The sequence below is a fragment of the Aspergillus pseudoviridinutans genome (genome assembly GCF_018340605.1).
Source record: "Aspergillus pseudoviridinutans IFM 55266 DNA, scaffold_3, whole genome shotgun sequence".
Taxonomy (NCBI): Eukaryota; Fungi; Ascomycota; class Eurotiomycetes; order Eurotiales; family Aspergillaceae; genus Aspergillus; species Aspergillus pseudoviridinutans.
This window is the reverse complement of record NW_025091283.1, coordinates 709,793-727,512: the sequence shown is the minus strand read 5'-3', so window position 1 is coordinate 727,512 and position 17,720 is coordinate 709,793. Positions and strand designations below refer to the sequence as shown.

The 17,720-nt window shown below is 53.1% G+C and overlaps 12 protein-coding genes across 12 annotated transcripts; 9 read left to right on the top strand and 3 right to left on the bottom strand.

Annotated features, from left to right (window-relative positions):
• Nucleotides 1-107: 107 nt before the first annotated feature.
• On the top strand, nt 108-2,193 carry Asppvi_003994 (peroxisomal copper amine oxidase; the record flags this gene model as incomplete). The annotated part of the gene is made up of 2 exons (XM_043299950.1): nt 108-168; nt 215-2,193. 2 exons carry the CDS (start codon nt 108-110, stop codon nt 2,191-2,193), a joined length of 2,040 nt encoding a protein of 679 aa, XP_043155885.1.
• A 356-nt stretch (nt 2,194-2,549) lies between these two features.
• Asppvi_003993 (Zn(II)2Cys6 transcription factor) lies at nt 2,550-4,085 on the top strand (the record flags this gene model as incomplete). Its single annotated transcript, XM_043299949.1, has 3 exons — nt 2,550-2,640; nt 2,686-3,245; nt 3,291-4,085. 3 exons carry the CDS (start codon nt 2,550-2,552, stop codon nt 4,083-4,085), a joined length of 1,446 nt encoding a protein of 481 aa, XP_043155884.1.
• A 301-nt stretch (nt 4,086-4,386) lies between these two features.
• On the top strand, nt 4,387-5,721 carry Asppvi_003992 (NADH:flavin oxidoreductase/NADH oxidase; the record flags this gene model as incomplete). The annotated part of the gene is made up of 1 exon (XM_043299948.1): nt 4,387-5,721. One exon carries the CDS (start codon nt 4,387-4,389, stop codon nt 5,719-5,721), a length of 1,335 nt encoding a protein of 444 aa, XP_043155883.1.
• Nucleotides 5,722-5,956: 235 nt separating this feature from the next.
• On the top strand, nt 5,957-6,657 carry Asppvi_003991 (peroxiredoxin family protein; the record flags this gene model as incomplete). Its single annotated transcript, XM_043299947.1, has 5 exons — nt 5,957-6,003; nt 6,055-6,167; nt 6,214-6,377; nt 6,434-6,574; nt 6,622-6,657. The coding sequence occupies 5 exons, from the start codon at nt 5,957-5,959 to the stop codon at nt 6,655-6,657; spliced, it is 501 nt and encodes a 166-aa protein (XP_043155882.1).
• A 928-nt stretch (nt 6,658-7,585) lies between these two features.
• Nucleotides 7,586-8,400, top strand: Asppvi_003990 (type 1 glutamine amidotransferase domain-containing protein; the record flags this gene model as incomplete). Its single annotated transcript, XM_043299946.1, has 3 exons — nt 7,586-7,663; nt 7,716-7,953; nt 8,006-8,400. 3 exons carry the CDS (start codon nt 7,586-7,588, stop codon nt 8,398-8,400), a joined length of 711 nt encoding a protein of 236 aa, XP_043155881.1.
• A 587-nt stretch (nt 8,401-8,987) lies between these two features.
• Asppvi_003989 (HNH endonuclease family protein) lies at nt 8,988-9,754 on the top strand (the record flags this gene model as incomplete). The annotated part of the gene is made up of 4 exons (XM_043299945.1): nt 8,988-9,187; nt 9,237-9,408; nt 9,459-9,597; nt 9,642-9,754. The coding sequence occupies 4 exons, from the start codon at nt 8,988-8,990 to the stop codon at nt 9,752-9,754; spliced, it is 624 nt and encodes a 207-aa protein (XP_043155880.1).
• Nucleotides 9,755-10,166: 412 nt separating this feature from the next.
• Asppvi_003988 (SDR family oxidoreductase) lies at nt 10,167-11,112 on the top strand (the record flags this gene model as incomplete). The annotated part of the gene is made up of 3 exons (XM_043299944.1): nt 10,167-10,602; nt 10,651-11,000; nt 11,050-11,112. 3 exons carry the CDS (start codon nt 10,167-10,169, stop codon nt 11,110-11,112), a joined length of 849 nt encoding a protein of 282 aa, XP_043155879.1.
• Nucleotides 11,113-11,200: 88 nt separating this feature from the next.
• On the bottom strand, nt 11,201-11,847 carry Asppvi_003987 (CIA30 family protein; the record flags this gene model as incomplete). The annotated part of the gene is made up of 3 exons (XM_043299943.1): nt 11,201-11,273; nt 11,317-11,763; nt 11,807-11,847. The coding sequence occupies 3 exons, from the start codon at nt 11,845-11,847 to the stop codon at nt 11,201-11,203; spliced, it is 561 nt and encodes a 186-aa protein (XP_043155878.1).
• Nucleotides 11,848-12,876: 1,029 nt separating this feature from the next.
• On the top strand, nt 12,877-13,693 carry Asppvi_003986 (DUF924 family protein; the record flags this gene model as incomplete). Its single annotated transcript, XM_043299942.1, has 2 exons — nt 12,877-13,049; nt 13,093-13,693. 2 exons carry the CDS (start codon nt 12,877-12,879, stop codon nt 13,691-13,693), a joined length of 774 nt encoding a protein of 257 aa, XP_043155877.1.
• A 122-nt stretch (nt 13,694-13,815) lies between these two features.
• Nucleotides 13,816-15,630, bottom strand: Asppvi_003985 (cytochrome P450; the record flags this gene model as incomplete). Its single annotated transcript, XM_043299941.1, has 6 exons — nt 13,816-13,978; nt 14,028-14,191; nt 14,236-14,320; nt 14,367-14,392; nt 14,444-15,300; nt 15,408-15,630. The coding sequence occupies 6 exons, from the start codon at nt 15,628-15,630 to the stop codon at nt 13,816-13,818; spliced, it is 1,518 nt and encodes a 505-aa protein (XP_043155876.1).
• A 202-nt stretch (nt 15,631-15,832) lies between these two features.
• On the top strand, nt 15,833-16,204 carry Asppvi_003984 (uncharacterized protein; the record flags this gene model as incomplete). Its single annotated transcript, XM_043299940.1, has 1 exon — nt 15,833-16,204. One exon carries the CDS (start codon nt 15,833-15,835, stop codon nt 16,202-16,204), a length of 372 nt encoding a protein of 123 aa, XP_043155875.1.
• Nucleotides 16,205-16,436: 232 nt separating this feature from the next.
• Nucleotides 16,437-16,911, bottom strand: Asppvi_003983 (uncharacterized protein; the record flags this gene model as incomplete). The annotated part of the gene is given in 2 exon segments (XM_043299939.1): nt 16,437-16,830; nt 16,844-16,911. 2 exon segments carry the CDS (start codon nt 16,909-16,911, stop codon nt 16,437-16,439), a joined length of 462 nt encoding a protein of 153 aa, XP_043155874.1.
• Between the last annotated feature and the right edge of the window lie 809 nt (nt 16,912-17,720).

Sequence of the window (17,720 nt, the reverse complement as noted above, 5' to 3'; positions counted from 1 at the left end):
AACCAGCATGTCCATCCGAGCAGTGCAATCTGCAAAGATATAAAGAGGCTTATATGCCCTCACTTCAACGTCAATCCAACCCATACTTGATAGCAATTTCTGTAATCATGGCTGACAAATGCTGCGCTGGAAAGCGTCGCTCTTCTGCATCGTCTACCCACCCGCTAGGTATGTCATAAATTTGCTAGAAGAGTGTGTCATACTGATATGTTAGACCCTCTGTCTGTTGACGAGATTACCACCGCTGCTACGCTCCTTCGCCAACATGCGCACCCAACCGCCCTCAAATTTAATTGCATTACCCTCCACGAGCCGCTCAAAGCCGAGCTGACAGCTTTTCTGGGTGGAACAGGGCCCCGTCCTGCCCGTCGTGTCTTTTCCATCATGCTCAAGAAGGGCACTCCGGAGATCTCCGAGGCTGTTGTCAATCTGACCACCAGGAAGGTTGAGTCGTGGAAGAGAGTCAAAGATGTTATGCCGACGCTGACCCTGGATGACCTCAATATCATCGAGCGCATCGCCAGCAAAGATCTCAGGGTAATTGAAGCATGCCGAGAAATTGGCATAACGGACATGTCCCGTGTCTATTTTGACGCCTGGGCCATTGGGATTGACGAGCGCTGGGGCTTTGAGCGCCGTCTGCAACAAGCACTGCCTTATTACCGCAGCTCCCCACATGACAATCAGTATGCGCACCCGCTTGATTTCACGGTTGTCGCCGACACAGAGACCGAGGAGATCCTCAGCGTGGATGTCAGACGTGTGAATGGAGAACGAACTCCAGTGCCTCTGGACAAGCATAACTATCTCCCTCAGTTTATCAAAGATCAGTATCGTCCGGAGCGCCTAAAGCCCATTGAAATTACGCAGCCAGAGGGCGTCTCGTTCAGGATGAATGGCAATGAGCTCGAATGGGCCGGACTCAAAATGCACGTTGGGTTCAACTACCGCGAAGGCATCGTGTTATCGAACATCCGGATCGACGACCCGTACGAGCAGCGCGAGCGGAAGCTCTTCCACCGTGTCAGCGTGGTGGAGATGGTGGTTCCGTACGGCTGTCCCAAGCCGCCTCATCACAAGAAGCACGCCTTTGACGTGGGCGAATATGGTTCTGGGTTCATGACCAACTCCCTCAAGCTCGGCTGCGACTGCAAGGGTGCCATCCACTACCTGGATGCCGTTCTAGCCACATCCACCGGGGAGGCCACCGTCATCGAGAACGCCATCTGCATTCACGAAGAAGATAACGGGCTCCTCTACAAGCATACCGACTTCCGCGACGGCAGCGTCATCTCAGCTCGCGACCGCAAACTCATCATCTCCCAGATCATCACCGCCGCCAACTACGAGTACGCCTTCTACCACACCTTCACGCTCGACGGAACGTACAAACTCGAAGTCAAGCTCACAGGCATGCTAAACACCTACTGCCTGCACGCCTCCGAACAAGCCGCCCCCTTCGGCACAGAGATCGCCCGCGGCCTCGACGCCCAGAACCACCAGCACATCTTCTCCCTGCGCGTCGACCCGGAAATCGACGGCCCCAACAACACCGTCGTGCAGAGCGACGCCGTCCCCATGGCCGACCCCGTCGGCTCCCCCGCCAACCCCTACGGCAACGGCTTCTACGCCAAAAAGACACCCCTGCGGACCGCCCTGGAAGGCGCAGCAGACTACTGCCACGAAACCACTCGCGGATGGGACATCACCAACCCCACCCGCCTCAACCCATCCACCCGCAAGCCCATCGCCTACAAGATCCTCAACAACAACTGCCCCCCGCTGCTCGCGAAACCGGGAAGCACAGTCTACAAGCGCGCGGGGTTCGCGCGCCACGCACTCTGGGTCCTGCCCTACCGTGATCACGAGGTCTTCCCTGCGGGACACTACGTCTGCCAGTCAACAGGGGAAGAGGACCATCCGCACAACCCGACGATCGTCGACTGGGCAGCGAGGGACGAATGCATCGAGAATACGGATATTGTATGCTATATCCAGTTTGGACTGACGCATTTCCCGCGCACGGAGGACTTTCCGATCATGCCGGCGGAGCCAGTGAGTGTGATGCTGCGGGCGTCGAATTTCTTCGAGAAGAATCCGGCGCTGTGGGTGCCGCCTTCGGATGTAGTGAGGGATCTTAGTTCGAGGAATGCAGTTGAGGCGAAGGAGTTGATGGAGACGCCGAGGTTGTAGTCTAGGTTCTATTCCTGTAGGGTTTACATTCAAGCATCCATTTCCGGTACCAGACGCAAAAGTAGCCTATTAGGTGTCAGTCATCGTTAGCGAGGACCGGACCGTCCATAAATGGAGTATCAAAGCAGAACCTTTGATAGTACTTTAGGACTTCGTAGTTAGCGCCTATCTATAGATTGGAGGTCAATAAGGTACGCCGGCAATTTCCGAGCTCCACCGGGCTCGCGTGACTGGCGCGGCGATGAAACCAAGACGATCAACTAGTTCCCCCCTGACATTTATTTGCTAGTAAAGGCTACTTCCGTTGGTTCATTATCTACATGAAGATATGTGAGCCATTGTAATATATGCCTGCAATGGCAGATTGCACCGCCAGAACACAAAAGTCCTACCGTCCACCTCGACGGCGGCCGGCTCATTTGCGGACGAAGACTGGATGTTTGACCTGTAGGCTGCCCTTCAAAGCATTTCCGAGATGTGCTAATAATTAAGGCCGATCACGGAAGAAGAAGTGCGATGAGAGGGGGTCACCGTGTCAAAACTGCCTCAAACGAAATATAGAATGCATCTGGGCTGACAGGAGAGCTGGCCATGCCAATGATCAACTGAGTCATTCTGACAGTAGCAGCATAGCGTCAGAGTCCGTTTCAGGCACAGAATGTCAACTTGCCAATGCTCGGACACCGTCTATAGTCACCTTCTCGAATGGACCAGCGTGCTACTCTTCCGTCCTAAGTCCGGCGAACAGCCAGCTATTCGGCTTCTTGCAAACCATCTTCCTGCCACAGCTTATCCATCCAGTAACCAAAGGGGCTGTGAACAAGCTGGTAACTAGGGAAAGCCTTCGATGGGCATTCCAATCTCCTTTTTGTATGCATGCACTACTCGCCTGTGCTGCCGCGGAGATACCTGTCAACAATCCGCAGTACCGCCGAACGGCCGAGCTGCATTATATTAATGCTGTTGCTGGTTTACGACAGAGCCTTGTACAAGCGCACGGCCCGAGTCGGACAGTCGTCTTGTGGACAGTGCTGATTTTATGCATTTATGAGGTGAGCGGAAGAAGCAATGTTTCTGATCAAACCTAACAATGACAGCGATCCAAACCCCATCACTCGCAAGGCGTTGATGTCCATCTCAACGGGGCAGCACAACTGATTCAGACGTACTTTCGACACAAAACACCCGACGCAAGCACTATTGCAACAGATGTCTGGATGCCGCGCTTATTTCTGGAATCGTTCATGTTTCACGTCGCAACGAGCATACCCTTTCAGCTTACATCCACCGCATCCGCATCTATCGACTCTGCCTTTTCCCTTGCGAAGACTTTACTGGAGGTCCTCTGCCGACCACATATTTCCGTGGATGCCACCTCACCAGTCCTCGGGGTCGCTCCGAAACTGTTCCAGTATGTCTACACCATCGCTCGTATGTACCAACAGTATCCCGACGGCGTTGAAATTCGCCATTGCAGAGAGCTGGAGCAGGATCTGAGACGGTGGGATACACTAATGGCAGGCACGGCTGCTCCAGAGCTACTTGCAGGACCTAAAATGTATGTCTTGTGTGCACGAATCCTTCTCAATCGTCTTATTTATCTTGCCGGCAATCAACCAGACCATTTGATCAGTGAACTTGTTTCACATGCCATGGTTCTTGTGACTCAACTACAGCCAGCACAAGATTACTTTGCCGAGTATTACAGTTGGCCGTTCCTGGTGCTTGGGACCTGTGCAGAGAAGCAATCAGACCGGAGCATATTGCTGTCACAGATCCAGGGATTCTGGCAGGCGACCAATAATGGCACCATGAGAAGACTGGAGAATATGCTGACGGCCTACTGGACTAATGGCAAATCAACTGCACAGACTTACTTGTGGTTGATGTGAGCTTTACAAATCCCGATCACTGAGACCAATTTCCTTTTTCAGCAATGGATATCAGCCAATGGCGGTTAATAATGGGTAAGTGACCAATGGCAGTGCACGTGTGACGTGAGTGGGCCACATCGGGGCATTTGTCAGCTCCCTCTCCCCTCGTCGCCATATCCGATATTCCGTAGACTACCTATCTATCGATACGTGGAAGACAGTTCGGCCGAGTATTTATACAACGCAATCATGTCTTCCCTTCCCTCTCTTCAACTTACACACTCCCACCGCTGTCCTGACGACAATACCTGACAGCAACATGGGTTCCAACGCCTTCCAATCCGCCGCCGTCACCAAGTCCCCCGCGACCCCCTACTTCACCCCCGCCAACAACGGAGGCGCCGCCCTACACCCCGACGACCCCAAGACTCCCACGCTCTTCCGCCCCTTGCAAATCCGCAATGTAACGCTCAAGAACCGCATCATAGTCTCGCCCATGTGCATGTACTCCTGCGAGTCCGACCCGTCCTCTGCCAGCGTCGGCGCCCTAACAAACTACCACCTCGCGCACCTGGGCCACCTCGCCCTGAAAGGCGCCGGCCTCGTCTTCATCGAAGCCACCGCCGTTCAGCCCAACGGGCGCATCTCCCCCAACGACTCCGGTCTCTGGCAGGAAGGTACCAACTCAGAACAATTTCTCGGGCTGAAGCGCGTCGTCGAGTTCGCGCACGCGCAGGGCGCCAAGGTCGGCATCCAGCTGGCGCATGCTGGCCGGAAGGCGAGTGTCGTTGCGCCTTGGCTGAGGCTGGCTGCGGAGGCTGGCAAGCTGAGTCTCAAGGCGGACGAGAGCGTCGGCGGGTGGCCGGCGGATGTGGTGGGCCCGTCCGGTGGGGAGGAGCATACCTGGAGTACTGTGCCGGATACATATTGGGCGCCACGGGCGCTGAGCACAACGGAGGTCCGGGAGTTAGTGGCGGCGTTTGCCAAGAGCGCGCGGTTAGCGGTGCAGGCTGGTGTAGATGTCATCGAGATTCACGGGGCGCACGGCTATCTCATCAACCAGTTCCTGAGTCCGGTGACGAATAAGCGGACGGACGAGTACGGCGGGAGCTTTGAGAACCGGACGCGGATCGTGCGCGAGGTTGCGGCTGCTATTCGTGAGGTTATCCCCGAGGGGATGCCGCTGTTTCTGCGCATCAGTGCCACGGAGTGGTTGGAGGGTCAGCCTGTTGCGGCGGAGTCTGGCAGCTGGGATATGCAGAGCTCGCTGGAGTTGGTCAAGAAGCTGCCCGAATGGGGCATTGACCTTGTGGATGTCAGTTCCGCGGGGAATCACGAGGATCAGAAGATTAACCTGCACACGGCCTACCAGACTGACTTGGCCGGGCAGATCCGCCAGGCCATTCGAGCGGCCGGAGCGTCGACTCTCGTGGGTGCCGTGGGTATGATTACCGAGGCGGAACAGGCAAGCGGACTTGTCCAAGGATCGGACGAGGCGACTACCGCCGAGGCAATGCTGTCAGGACCTGAGCCCAAGGCCGACGCTATTCTGATAGCCCGTCAGTTCCTGCGCGAGCCAGAATGGGTGTTTTCCACGGCGAGAAAGTTGGGCGTGCCGGTTACTGTCCCGGTGCAGTTTGGTAGGGCCATTTGATCTATAGATAGAAGATAAATATAAGCATTTCTCCCAATATAGCAGAGACCCAAATACTCTTGTATATATTCCTCCTGATCGGAGCCCTCCGATGCACAGATGACTCAGCCAGTTATGCACTGCATTAGCCCCGCCATGACGCCTTAAAGCCCCCTCACCCCGCAATCACAGCATTAACAGATTCACCCTCTCATCAATCCATCAACAATAACCTACACTGTCAAGAGATATCAAAATGGCCCTCAAACCAGGCGACAAATTCCCGGACAACGTTGTCTTCCAGTCCGTCTTGTCTCTCCCCTCCCCATTGACTCCATTCTAACTCAGCGACAGGTACATCCCCTACGCGGAGGAAAGCAGCGAGATCAACGCCTGCGGCATCCCAATCAACTACAACGCCTCCAAAGAATGGGCCGATAAGAAAGTCGTCCTCTTCTCCGTTCCTGGTTCGTTTAGTCCAGTCGCCAATTGCTACTAGATCTAACAGCACAGGCGCATTCACCCCTACCTGCTCGGAAAACCATCTACCTGGGTACATCAAGAGCCTCCCGCAGCTGAAGGAAAAGGGCGTGCAGATTGTTGCTGTCCTGGCGTCGAACGATCCGTTTGTGATGAGTGCGTGGGGCAAGGCGAATCAGGTCAAGGGGGATGATATCGTATGTGCTACGGTTATTTTACTTCGAGGGGAGACAGCTGGCTAACGATGTTGTAGCTGTTTCTGTCTGATCCCCAGGCGCGGTTCTCGGATAGCATTGGGTGGGCGAATGGGGGCCGGACGGGCCGGTATGCGATTATCATTGATCATGGGAAGGTGACCTATGCGCAGATTGAGACGGAGAGGGGGGCTGTCAAGGTATGTGTCTTGTCTTTCTGGTTATTGGAGGGTTCTGATTGTGGTAGGTTTCCGGTGCGGATGCTGTTCTGGCGCATTTGTGATGGCCGTCACTCGGGTCTAAGGGGGCGATAGAGTTGTGTAGTTATTGATGTATCCTGCAACTGCTCATACATCGTTGGAATAACTTACTGCTGTCGGCCATCTCCAATCAAACACTGTGAAGTGGTAGTGTATGTATGCGATCATGGGAGTGCTGTAAGCTATGGATGTATAGCCTAGCTAGAGATGTGCAATGAGTATGGATGTTAGATTATAACTGTGAGTGAATGTAAGTCGCAGTCTACTATGGATCGAAGACGATATTTGACAGAAATGGCACCGACGCAGACATTGTAACTTCCTAGGTCTGTCATCTCAGAATCTGTATGCTCAGAAGACATATGTACATTTATCGCCTGAGTTCTCTGCTGAAAATAGGCAACTATATCTGCATTTAATGGACACGAAGACTGTTAGTCTCTAGATACAGCCATAATTCTATAATATTTAATATTCAATGCATGGTTGCAATCCGCAAAGACTTTCCCTCCACGATGCCTGAAAAATCGGGCTAAATTCTGCATTTCAAGCACCGAATTGCCGAGGTCACCATTTGGACAGATTCATCACAATTTCGACACAAACCAGTGTATCAAATTGAGACCATCTCCACGTGTATCAGGTCACGGAGACTTTTGTCGGTGTCGGGGCAACCTTGTCGGGTTGAGGCCACACAGTGGAGCAGCCGAACCTCAAGCTATTGTAGCTTGAACGAATGGCGTCCTCAGTTCAGACCATCTATCCGTCCGTTACCAGTAGGTACCTCTTATTGTAGCATCCAGAGCATTCTAAACCGAAAACGAGCCCCGCAGTAGCTGTCCACCAGTGATGTCATCGATGATCATCGCAATCAGTATATAACCTATACAACCCTCTATCTACACCTCACAGTTTGATCAACTGTCGACATTCATCAAAATAATCAGCAACATGGCTCCCAAAGTCCTTGTCGTCCTGACCTCTCAGGACAAGATCCCTTCTAACGGTCATCCCACGGGATGGTACCTGGTATGTCTCTTAACCAACGCGAAACAGAACATGACTGACTGATCACCTACAGCCCGAATTCGCTCACCCATGGGAAGTCCTCCACGACAAGACCGAGCTGGTCATTGCCTCCCCCAAGGGTGGTGAAGCGCCCCTGGATCCTGCCTCCGTCAAGATGTTCGAGAACGACCCCGTGGCGTCCAAGTTCCTGAAGGAGCAAAAGTCGCTCTGGACAAACACAGTCAAGCTCTCCGATGTGCTACCCAAGGTGTCTGAATTCGATGCGATTTTCTACGTTGGTGGTCACGGTCGTATGTTTCCTTATTTCACTTACAGAAATTGCAGAGTGGCTAACGAACGCAGCAATGTTCGACCTCCACTCCGACGAGACCTCTATCGCTCTGATCGAAGCCTTCTCCGCCGCCAAGAAGCCCATCGCAGCCGTCTGCCACGGCCCGGCCGTCCTGCTCAAGGCCAAGGCGCCGTCGGGGGTGCCGCTGCTCTCGACTTGCACCGTGACGGGCTTCTCCAATACCGAGGAAGACCAGGTGCAGTTGTCATCTGCGATGCCGTATATGCTGGAGGATGAGCTGCAGAAGGTGACGGGGAATCGGTACGTCAAGGCCGACGAGCCATGGGGTGAGAAGGTGGTTGTTTCCAGGGCTGCTGGCACGGGCGCTACGATCATTACGGGCCAGAACCCTGCCAGTGCGACCGGAGTTGGCAAGGAGATTCTCAGGGCGTTGGGTGAGGCTTGATTGCTGCAATTGACAAGTGTGTGTACATAGTTTGAATAATAGCATGATCGTCATGACATGGATTAATGCTTAATTTCTTAGGTAACTTGGGTTACATTCATGACGATCACAGAGACTGCCGGCGGTCTCCGGAGAGAGTTACCCCTCCCATTCTATACCTATTAATTATATTAAACGTGCACATGTCGATCGCCGAACATTTGGCGAATCAGCTGTGGTGTTGGCTGGGCGTGGCTAAGATACTGATGCCAAGATCCAGCGATAAGGCAATAAGATGCCGCGCTTGCCTGAAGATACATTATAACTAATATATTACAGCCGGACACAACGAGGAGATGCATCCTCAAATAGACTGGTAGTATTGCACTACAGCCAATCATTCTTGGTATGCGCGCTGAGGGATATTGCCAAGAGGCCTGGTATGCTGCAGGGGATGCTTGTGAAGACTTGACTGGTAGGCTGTGAGGGGTTTGGGATATGAAGTCGCTCGTAGATATATTATCTCGAGATATATAAAGGGCTTGATCCCCCGATAGATCAGCTCTTTCGCTTCTTCCATTCAACAGAGAGTATCTCGACACAACAACATGACTCGCCTCCTTCTCTCAGTCCTTCTGGGCGTCCCCCTCGTGGCAGCCATCCCGGCGCCCTTTGCACTGCCAACTCCCCCAGGAATCCCCTCTACCGCTACCGCACAGTCCGAGCTGGCTGCTCTGACCGTCGCGCCTCAAGGCTCCGAGGATGGATACTCGCGCAAGCTCTTCCCCCACTGGATTAGCCAAGGGGGGTACGTATACCCTCCTCCCTTCTCCCTGCACGCCAAGCTAACAGCTCAGCGGCTGCAACACCCGCGAGGTCGTGCTCGCCCGCGACGGTACCGACGTCGTCGAGAATTCCAGTTGCTATCCCACCAGTGGATCGTGGTACTCTCCCTACGACGGAGTCACCTTGACGGTAGCCAGTAGCGTGGACATCGACCATTTTGTTCCCCTCGCCAACGCCTGGAGAGTGAGTGACGGTCCCATCCTCCGATGGCAGCATCTGCTAACCCTAAATAGTCCGGTGCATCTGCATGGACAACCGCGCAGCGCCAGGCGTTTGCGAACGACCTGACGAACCCTCAGCTGGTTGCGGTGTCGCATACCGCCAACGAGGCCAAAAGCGATTCTGGACCCGAGGACTGGAAGCCTCCTCTTAGTAAGTTTTCGTTTCGCGTGTGGATGGTGATGCTAACTGGCTAGCTTCGTATTATTGCACGTATGCGAAGATGTGGGTGAAGGTCAAGTATGTGTATAGTTTGACCATTACCTCGGATGAGAAGAGTGCTCTTGTTAGCATGTTGGATACTTGCTAGGGGATCTAACTGCCTGAGATGAGAAGGGCTATCAGCTAGTTGACAGGGAGGCAGAGAGACGTTTTGTAGATAGATTACTATGTCTACGAGTCATTCGGCGTTCCTGCTTGCTGGACTGATTGGTCTTCTTGTGTAAGGCAGCTATTTACCATTCCATTATCTGGTTATCGTACAACGTACGATATTGCGCTAGAAGCTTGGAAACCAAAAATTCAATTCAGTTCTCTGATTGTGTAACTCGTCCCAGCGTCAAAGGGATACTCATCTCATTGGCTTCTCGCGCAGGCACCTCTTATTGGACAAGGAACGCACCCCTCGACTTCAACATCATCATCATCATCATCATCATCCAGTAACCACTAATGCTGACTGACCTGTCCCCCATCAAAGACTATCGTCAAGCACCCCCAAAATGACAAACGGCTCCGTCCTCATAACCGGCTGCAGCGACGGTGGCATCGGCTCCGCCCTCGCCCTCGCCTTCCAAGCAAAGAACTACCATGTCTTCGCAACAGCACGCGATCCTTCCAAGATGACCGCTCTCCACAACATCCCCAACATCACCCTCCTCACTCTCGACGTAACAAACCCTACACACATCACCACCGCCGTAGACACAGTCCGTAACCAAACAGCCGGCTCCCTAACCTACCTCATCAACAACGCCGGCCGAAACCACTTMATGCCAGTGCTGGACGAGGATCTCGACGCCGCGCGCCGTATCTACGAGACGAACGTCTTCGGCCCACTGGCGCTTACCAAGGCGTTCGCGCCGCTGGTGATCAACGCGCGGGGGAGCATGGTGTTCATCACCTCGATTGCGGGCTATGTGAATGCGCCGTACATGGGTATGTCTTGTCAATTCTGTATGCGCGAAGATTTATCAATAGAAGTAGGTGTGTATAGCGCTTCCAAGCGCTCCCTGGAGATCATCGCCGAGACACTCCGGCTGGAAATGGCCCCCTTCAACGTCAAAGTCCTGTCGATTGTTACTGGGGCGGTGAGGACGAACGGGCAGACGTATTTTGATGATCTCAGGCTCCCTGAGGACTCGCTGTATAAGCCCATCGAGGATACTGTGGTTGCGAGAGCGCGCGGCGAGGATGGAGCGACTCGGATGCCCGCGGAGGAGTATGCAGCGCAGGTTGTGAGGGAGATCACGGCCGGGCGGCAGGGGAAATTCTGGTGTGGGAATATGGCTGGGAGTGTTTGGTTTGGCTCGACATATTTGCCGCAGTGGGTTATGGTGAGTTTTTGTCCTTTTTGGCTACCGCAGCTGATGCTGATGCTTGTAGGATACTGGTTTGGCGAAAGGGACGGGATTGGATGAATTGGGGCGTGATGCAAAGAAGGATTAGTTTCAGCAGCCAAATGGCTATTGCCATCCGCTCGGCTTGCTGAACCGGCAAGTCTCTCGTCAATTGGGGTTCGCAGTCCTCGGTCATCTCATACATCTCTACGGAACGTAGCGATGGAGGCAATGTCCAGCGAAAAGGCGCCTTCTTGTGTCCCGAAGAAACTACACAGGTCAATATCAGTCATACCCATGAATAAACACATACCTGCGAATCATAATAGTAATCTGCTTGACATTCTTCAAATCCAGCGGCTCCGCACCCTCAGCTTCCCTTCCGCGATACGTTGCTCGTAGATCCTCCCATCTCACTCTCACATTTGCCTTGTCCGCCGGCCGGAGATTATACTCCCAACTAATCGTACTCTGCTCACGCCCATCAGGCCGCTTGTGCAGTAGCTTGTCTTTAAGGGTGAGTGTATACACTTTTCCGTCGGAACCGGCGATGGCCAGCTCGAGCCCGTCGACGTCGGACAGATCCCAGGATACATCGCCCGTTGTGCGCTGCGATGCAAACCCTGCTCCACCAAGGGTGGTAATATCTAGATGTCCGTTGAACTGGACCGTGTTGTTTGGGAGAATATTGAGGCTGGAATATGAGGACCCGCCCCGGACGCGGTCGTTGGAGGAGATCCAGTCTGTGTGGGACCATGGTCTATGCCGTTAGTATATGTCAGGAACTATGGAAATTAACTTACTGGTCTCCTCCAAAGAGGAATCTTCGGGATAATGGAGCCATTGGGGTTGGTCATGTTGTGGAAGAAAGTGGTTATCTGGATACGGACAATGCTGTTTTAAATGCACGATCGATCGATCGGAGTACAAAATGGGATGACGTAGTAACTGCAAATCTGCAATAATATCAACTCGTTGAAGGATCAGTAGCTCACTATACGTTCAGGATCCTGATATCAACACCACTATCATGGTGAAAGCTACTTGTCAACATGGTCATCTACAGTTTGACCATCCTCTCACTGCGGACTACCATTCTCCCACCAGATCTGCCCTGATGTCCATGTTAACCCTGTGAAGGATCTTCTAACTGGCACTCTAGGGATCTTGTAAATATTTACAACTCCACTTCCTCAATCTACTTGTGCCGCACCTTCATCAATGAACGTAGTGGATCATGAGTGTATTTCGCTAAAGACGACAGATCATGTATTTAGCGGAAAGGATCGAGGTCATCACGGCTTACATAGGTATGCTCATAGACGATTCTGTTGCGGTCGCTGTTCTTATAGAGTATTATGTCCCAGAGATGATCAACTTCCCCGCATTTGCCAGTTGCAACGGTTAGCTAGCTTAGCGAGGACCATATCTGTGGCTACCGGGTCCATGGTACAGGATAAGTGGATTTCTACACTTCCATTTTAGAGTATTAAACCACCCTGTATTACCTCGTATGGATCCGCAAACCAAACTGTGTCTAAAGATTGACTCCGCCAATCAGCATGCGTTTGGCCCCTCAAAACATCGTATAATTAGTCAGGAATTCGGCCTCGCGACATTTCGCGTCCGACACCCTTGTATAAAATCCATTGGACTAACGTCTCCTAAATATTCAAAGATGTTGCCCGTCTCGCGTAGGTTATTAATTAGGAGGCAGTTGCCTCGCTGTTTGATCTGGGAAAGCCGCGTCGCGGGGTACACGCACTCATCCGCTTTATCCACCCAGCACAGCAGCATTCAGTATCCCAGCCGACTTGCCTCATATACAAGCATTCGCCAATCCACATCACAATATCGAAGAGCGTCTTCTACAATGGCAAACAGGCAATCTGCGACGCTGGATCAATTCCTCATCCCCTCCCTTCTCCCGCAGATCTACACGTTCTGGTTCCAGCACATTCCCTCCAACGAGCGCCTGGTCCTCCCCTCCGCAGAAGACTTGAAGAAATGGTTCTCCAAATCCGACGAGTTCGACGGCGCCTGCTCGTACGTCCTATCCCATCATGTATAACTCCAGCTAATCATCTAGGTCGCAATTCTCGCCCATCCTCGCCGCCATCCGCGAGGCCAACGCCTCCGCAGAGGAGATTCTGTCTAGAACTCAGCCCTCTACCCCCGAAGACTGGCTAGCGCTCATCATCCTGCTGGATCAACTCCCCCGCAACATCTACCGGGGCGAATCCTCCCGCACCGTCTTTGAATTCTTTGACCCACTCGCAAGAACTATCGTCCTCAAAGCCGCGGAAGCAGGATACCCGTCTGGCAGTGGCAGTCCCTTCCGCTACCGCCTGGGTCAGCGCATGTGGTTCAATTTGCCCTTTATCCATGCCGAGGATCTAGACATGCAGGAGCTTGTGCGGGTCAAGTATGAGGAGATGGCGGAGGATTTCACCCGTCTGCTTGACGGGGATGCGACGGGGTTATCAGGTGACGAGGCGGAGTGCCGTCGTATTCTTCTGGAGAATCGGGCGGGGCTGGAAGAGCAGCTGAAGTTGCATTTCCAGGTGCAGAGGGAGCATCATGAACCCATTGCGCTGTTCGGGCGGTTTCCGCATCGGAATGCGGCGTTGGGGAGGGCGACGAGCGACGAGGAGAGGAAGTTTCTCGAGGAGGGGAAGATGTTTGGATAGTGATGTAATCTCTGTCATTGCAATCGTACTCGTAAATAAGTTTGAAAAGACATTACTGATTATCGTAAGTGAACGTGGTAGGTACAGGTGCCAGATAATGGTTATCAGCTGTTGACGTCAAATCATCCCTTGATCAACACGCGCACACCCTTGCTATCCATCCGGGGGAAAGGAATGAAAATTTCGTGCTTGATGGCTACGTCTTCCACCGTGGTCTCGTACAGCTCCAGGTCCATTCTGCGGAGGAGAGCCGGCACGGACAAGAGGATTTCTGCTTTGGCGAGACTGGTCGATTCAGTTAGCAGATGTATATCCGGAGACAAGACGGACATACTGCATTCCGATACACTGGCGCGATCCCTTGGAGAAGGCGACCATGTACTTTTCCAGGCGCTTGCGCTCCACGGGGTCGAGCCAACGCTCGGGCTTGAAGCGGTGCGAGTCGGGGAAGACGGTTTCGTTGTGGTGCATTAGGAGGCAGCTCATGCTCACGGGGGTCTGTGGAGGTCAGTACTCGTCACCAATGAGGTCAAGGCGCATACTCCTGGAGGAATGGTCCAGTCTCTGAACTTGAGGGCGTTGTAGGGGGCGATTCGCGGAAGACGGGCAGAGACGCCGTAGGACAGTCTATATATATTAGACTCACTCTGGGCGGACTCAGTGTAGTGCATACCTGATTCCTTCCAACATCACACCAGTCTGTGACAGTATCAGTATCAACGGCCCAGCATATTTGCCATGATAACTCACCAGGTAAGGCAACTGCTCCAATTGGATGAGCGGCGGATCCTCGCCCACTGTCTCCAACTCAGCCTTGAGCTTCGCCATCGTCTCGGGGTCATTCAGCAGATAGAACAGAATATAGGTGATGGCCTTGGCAGTGGTCTCCGCCCCCGCAGACACAAGCACCTGCATCTCCTGCGCCAGCCGCGTCTCACTCTTGTTCTTCGCCGGCAGATCACTCCGGAGGATATCCTCGAAGATATTCACCGACGCCGCGTTCTGCGCAGCCTGGTCGCCCTTCTCCTTATGCGCCGCGACAATCCCCTTGATCATCTTGCGGCATCGGCGCTGGAAATCGAAAAACAGCTCCATCCCGGGGTTCAGCCACGCGGTCACCCGCTCCGGCAAGGCAAGCAGCAACGGCAGCGCCCAGGCAACCGGACGGATAAACACCATAGTCTTGGCGGTGCCGTTCAGCGTCCCGTACCACTGCGGAATGAAGTCGGGGGCGTCGAGGTAGCGGTAGCCATCGCCCATGCTGTAGTCGGTGATGACATCGGTGGTGTAGCAAGTGAGCGCGTGCTCGATATTGAGGGGCTGGCCGGTGTTCTTGAGCTCCTCGAGGCGGCGGCACAGCTTGTCGACGAGGGCCTTGATGGCGGGTTCCTGTCTGCGGATGCGCGCATTGGAGAAGAAGGGGTTCAACTGGGCGCGGAGCTGGCGGTGCAGGTGGTGATCGATCGTGTTGAGGAGCGCCAAGGGGGCGTTGAGGGTCTTTTGGTAGTATTCATATTTGTTGCGGGGGCTGTCGCGCGAGTAGAGGACTTCGTAGTAGTCGGGGTCGTTGACGTGCAGCTCGGTTGGGCTGATGCGCACGATGGGGCCTGTATGACATTAGTACAACGTCAAGCCGACAAGGATCAGTGCCAAGAAGTGATCTATCGAACTTGACGGGCTGGATTCAAAACGCAGCGGACGGTTAGGGGCTTACCGTATTTCTCATGAAGGCGGCCAATCTGAAAGGTGAACTGTCCGCAGCAGACGGTATCCCAGTAAAACTCGTACAGATGTGTCAGCGCAGCGAGTTTGGGCCCAGGGAAACGGGCAATGGGAGACAGATACAGCCTGTCGAGAACCACCCAGAGCAAGTAGACTGCCCCCAGAGCGACGGCCGAAGCTACTGGATGCGAAAGCAGGAGACGTAGCAGTTCCATAGTGGAAGGGAGTCAATTGCAGGTGTGGTTCATGCAGAAGGGGAACTCCAGCTCACCAGAACCATGGTGCCGGGTCGGGTTGGTCGTCGACAGGTTTTAAAAAAAAGTCGAGGAGTGCCATTCACTCAGGCTGTGGCCAATGCTCTGACCCATCAGACTGGCCTGAGGGGGCACAGTGCCTGTGAATTCAGTTTGAGTTTCCATGTCGTACTGGCTTGTTGGTGGGTGTCTCATCCTGTCTGCTCCGTCGGAGGGAACCAATGAGTGGAGACTGAAGACCAAGGAGGACGGCCGTGCATTAACTTCCAATGATGAGAACTCATCCAAGGCTATTCCAGACTCCCCAAAAGACACAGGTGCAGTGAAGGATGCCCGTGCTTTTTCTTCACGGCAGACGGGCAACCGGATGGAGACTCCGGGAACCAGTGCAGACATAGTGGATTCCTGGAGTGCCACGGGCCCTGTTTCTAGCCAGTCAGAAACCGTGCATGCGTTGGCTCGGGACCGGGGTGGAGTGAAGTATTGCCCTATTGGGACAACAATAGCTTTATCCCCGGCTGCTAACAGACGCTAACGACGTTTGACCCTCTTCCTTTTCCTGGTCGGTGTGGCTMTAGCCTTTTGTTAGGGCGTGATAGGCGTACACTTGTACTGAATGCCATGGATGGAGACATCATAACCATTCCGTCGGGTCAAACAAGATGATAATATTGACAGGGTCGAGATATGTACATTTGCAGCCTGCATAGAAAACAAAACCAGCAAACGCACTTACTGTCCCCATCTCTGGTTATGATCATTATTAATTACGATGAGCATCCGGCCAACCCGCGTCTCGACCCACTGATCCGTCGCGTTTCTTTCCCGTTCCGGGCTGGGCTGAACTTATCCGGGGGCTGGCCTCTGGCTTCGTACTTCTGATCCTCTGATTTTGCCTGGGTTTGATTGGCCTTCCGTCTCATGGCATGATAATATGGTGCATAATTGTCTTCGGGTTCATGCTGCCATGCTCCGGAAGGTCTCCTCTTCCGTTCAGTTCCATAACCCATATCCACAGACTTTTGACCATCAATGATAACTTGACGGTTATCATCAATGATAAGTTTCTGGTCCTTCAGAATGATACTGATACTGACATTTACCGGTGGTCTTTTCTCTGACTGAGGGGGCTTTGGCAACTTGTTCCCGACAGGAGGCCCACTGTCCAGTCCACTTCAGAGTAGAGTCGAAGATAACGGGAGATGTCGCGGCAAATAAGCCGTTGTAAATGAAATATGTCATAGTTGCCTTGGCCTACGAATCCAAAGTTACGTGGCACGGTTACAATGTCTTCTTCATTTGAGTTTTGTGGCACCTTGGGTCTCTCCCGCGCGGTGGAGTATCACTATCCATGGTACGACTCTGGGGTTTTCAGGCGACGTTGACGTGCTGACTGGCCAGGCTGCCTTATTATGAGTTGAATCCATGTGAACAGTGCTTAGTTGTTGTATGGCTATTCTGGACCGTCTATAGCACCATCTGATAATAGTTGTTAACTCCTTACGCGGATATGGTAAAACAGCTAGACTGCAACTGACCCGAGTAGGTCAACTCAGCATGTAATATCGCTCAAGATACTGAAATTCCTGCTCTTCTGCTCCATGCGCTTCTGGAATGCTTGATTATGCATTCGCCTACTCTTGGAGTCCTCTTACTTGGCCATGGATTGGCCATGGATCCATTCTATATGACCATCGTGGGTATTTCTCGTCTGTTCGACGAGGGAAACCCCTCATTGAGTGTGGAATGGACGTTGGTATGATCGGCGCAAGGGTTATCGACCTAGCATCTGCGCTGCTTTTGGCCGAGCCGGGGTACAGGGGTTCAGGTGGGTAATTCATTTCCCAAGGTTTCCAATATTGGTGACTAACTAGACTGTGGATTGACCGATACTTTGACAACAGCGACAGAGACTCTACCACCTGGTAAGCGAGTCGTTCCCAGATATCGCCTCAACACGCAGAGAACCTCCAGCAATACGACACTCGGTTTGAAGTATCAGTCTGAGACCTCAGTCCTCTATCCCTTTCCCCGGCTGTGCAGTCCCTCTA